Source organism: Nematolebias whitei, chromosome 13, assembly GCF_014905685.2.
Source record: "Nematolebias whitei isolate Nwh7 chromosome 13, NemWhi1, whole genome shotgun sequence".
Lineage (NCBI taxonomy): Eukaryota > Metazoa > Chordata > Actinopteri > Cyprinodontiformes > Rivulidae > Nematolebias > Nematolebias whitei.
The window spans coordinates 26,254,486-26,257,606 of NC_056510.1; the positions used below are offsets into that span (position 1 = coordinate 26,254,486).

At 41.4% G+C, this 3,121-nt stretch overlaps 1 protein-coding gene across 1 annotated transcript in view; it reads right to left on the bottom strand.

Moving 5' to 3' along the window:
- The window catches only part of ildr2 (immunoglobulin-like domain containing receptor 2), a 22,915-nt gene that overhangs the window by 16,370 nt on the left and 3,424 nt on the right, over positions 1-3,121 (bottom strand). The window contains exons 2-3 of the mRNA XM_037686529.1: positions 1,686-2,015; positions 1,255-1,374 (exon numbers count right to left, since the gene is read on the bottom strand). Coding sequence (XP_037542457.1) covers positions 1,255-1,374; positions 1,686-2,015 — 450 coding nt within the window. The remainder of the gene's footprint in view (positions 1-1,254; positions 1,375-1,685; positions 2,016-3,121) is intronic.

A 3,121-nucleotide genomic window follows, 5' to 3' on the forward strand; every position in this document is an offset into this window, starting at 1 on the left:
ATGTATATGTATGTTAACATATATTATATATATAACTAACATATATTATATATATATATATATAAAATATAATGTCGCTACTTCGTGGATTTTCACTTATCGCAGGGCGTCTAGAACGTAACCCCTGCAATAAACGAAGGACTACTGTATCCCTTTAAACTTACTCTACAGCACCTCTTAGCTTGCTTGTTAAAGTTATTAAAAATCTGACATAGCCCTTTTAAAACGTTAAAAACGTTAAAAAGTTAAAACTTTCTACACATTAGCTAACTGCTTCAAGCCTTTGTTAGTAAAGACAGAGCCAAAGCAGTGTTATTAATGAACTACCGACGTACGTACAAAACATTAATATTTACATTTTAAAGTCTGATACGTTAGAAACTCAAAACCTTGAAGCAAATTTAGCAGAGAAACTGATTTACACATTTTTAATTAAGATTGTTCGATGTTGTGGTGGAGCAAGGTTAAAAAGTTTAGCCCTTCAAACACAACCAGTCTTGTTAAGCCCCTCTTTTCTCGCTGTGAGCTGCTTGTAGTCAGATTAGTGCAGTGGAGACGACATGAATGAATGAACATCAGGTCGGACGATGTTAGGAGAAGAAAACCGTTTGGAGTACAACATTAAATCACAATTGGAGGAGAATTTAGTTCAGTTCTGACCTTTTCATCTCCTGTCTTTTCTAATAAACGCATGGTCCCATGATAATACACTAACAAGCAGTTTAGAAAACTGTCTCCCTATAAGGTTTCTCACTGGACGCAGAGCTAGTTTACAGTAGATGCAGATTCTCTGACCTTTAGCAGTAAAATATTAGCTGCTTGGTGTGGATTTGGACGCCTTGGACAATCATTAACCTGCAACCAGCGCTCCCTGTGAGCAAACACAACACACACACAAGCACGCTCTGTTGTCCAGCTCGAGAATGATCCCATGCAGTCCTTCAGTCGCTCTATGGCTGGAGATTTTCTAGCCAAAGTGTACATCATTCCTCTAAAGTGCACGGTTTCCTAAACAATAGAGTCTGTCATGGAGGATCAGGGTTGCTGTAAGGAGGCAAACACTGTTTTGGCTGTTTCTATAGATACTGCTGTACAGACACGCAGGAATGCAGCTCAATGAAGCAAAAACTTTTAACATATTTACGCACCGCACAGGAAGCGTCAGTGGAAACCCTTCAAATGCACACATTCAAAAGAACCAAATAAATCATAGGTTGTTACTTTAGCAGCAATTAACTTAAAGCGTAGCCATACCAAGCACCAGTAACTCTATCTGGTCCTCGTTGGTTCCCTCCACATCGTCAGCGATGGTCACTTTACAGAAGTACACTCCGCTGTCACCCCACTGCAGCTCACCGATACGAAGGTCAGCTTCTGCCAAAAGACAAAAACAGGATTATATTTGCACAGTGAGGGATCAATGGGTTCATGATGCAGGTAAACATGCAGGTGCTGAATCTATTATTCCCCACTGAGTGATGCTTTGAATAGAAACCCGTGTTTTGCGATGATAAGACCTGAGTAATTCAAGCGTTTACGTGTGAATAGAAGTGTCAGTTGTGTGCTAAACCGCAAAAGGCGTATTCAAAGAAACCAGTCAGCCATGATTCATGTCAGGTGGTTAAACAGCTGCAGCAGCTCCTAAATTCAGGTGTTTTCATGGAATACAAGATTGATGGCATTACTGTTATCGATGGAAATGTCTCGGCCTTTGTACTGAGCTCCCAGGGTCACAGAGGTCCCCTGCGTCGAAGCCACAGGTCGGACGGTGCGGCTGCTGTCGGAGCACTCCAGGTGGGCCGTGGCTCCCAGCTCGGAGGCCTGGACGCCCAGAGTTTCCCGCAGGCTGAAGGCGTCCCGTGTGCGGTCCCGACAGTAGGACTTGTACCACCACTGCACCATCGGGGTTTGCTTGGAGTGCGTTTGGTACTCGCAAGGAAGGACTACGGACTGGAAGAGGATCCTGATCCGCTGCTTCTCCCGTGCTATGACGTGCACACCATCACACACACACACTGACACACACATGCAAACAAAGAGGAAGATTTAAATGTTAATGGATTTTTTAAAGTAAGAAACAGGTTCACATATTCACATTTTCTACAATAACTGTTTCTTACAGATGTAGAATAAAAAGCCTTGAAATATTCAGTTCAGTGAAGTAAATGATGAGTTAGAACAACAATTCTTTTTTTGAAAAAGTGAAACCTGTAACATTTGGGGGGTATTTTCACCAAGAACATATAATCAAAAGCAGTATTACAAATGAACCCATACATTTAACTACTTTTATGTTCATGCACACTCAGTTCAATTCTCATTTTTACTTAATATGCATCTTTCTGTTCTGTAGGAGAAAACTAGGTAACTACTGAACCTGACAAACACAAAGCCCTCAATGCTGAACCAAGATTAAGAACCTTGAATCCTTGAAGATTAAAACTCCTTTTACTATGAACTGATCACAAAAGCAGCGAAATACAATTTTATTCAGACAAGCATTATGAGTGTGCTTTTCCTATATCATTCACATCCTTTACTGTTTTTAATGTTTTGAGTTTTACTGTGAAGCGGTTCATAGGCTGCAGGTGAGCCCGTGATCAGAAGGTTGCTGGTTCAACTCTCTGGACTGACAACAAAAATTTGGGTCGAAGAGGTGAAACACTCACACTTGCCTCCATCCTCATTTGACCCCACTCTGGGCCCTTGAGCAAGGCGTTTAGCCTCACAGCTGCTTCCTGGGCACCTTAGATGGCAGCTCTCTGCTCCACATGAGTAATAGGATGATTAACAACCCCATCCAAGGTGGTGGACCTGGACCTTCTGGTCTGTGGTGGACCTGGATACCATGGACCACAGAGAGCAGCTGAAGGTCTAGGGGTTTGGATCTGTAGCTTCTAACGATGCGTTCACTGTCCTGGTCTGTGGTATATTCAAGGACTCATGGTCCTGTGGCGTTCTTTTATGACTGTCTACTGTTGTCATCATTCTTTGTTAAAATCAGGCCTCTCTTGTAAATGAGTCCTTGAGGCTCAATGAAACTAACCTGTAGAAATAAAGGTTGAATTAATAGAGTATATATATATATATATATATATATATATATATATATATATATATA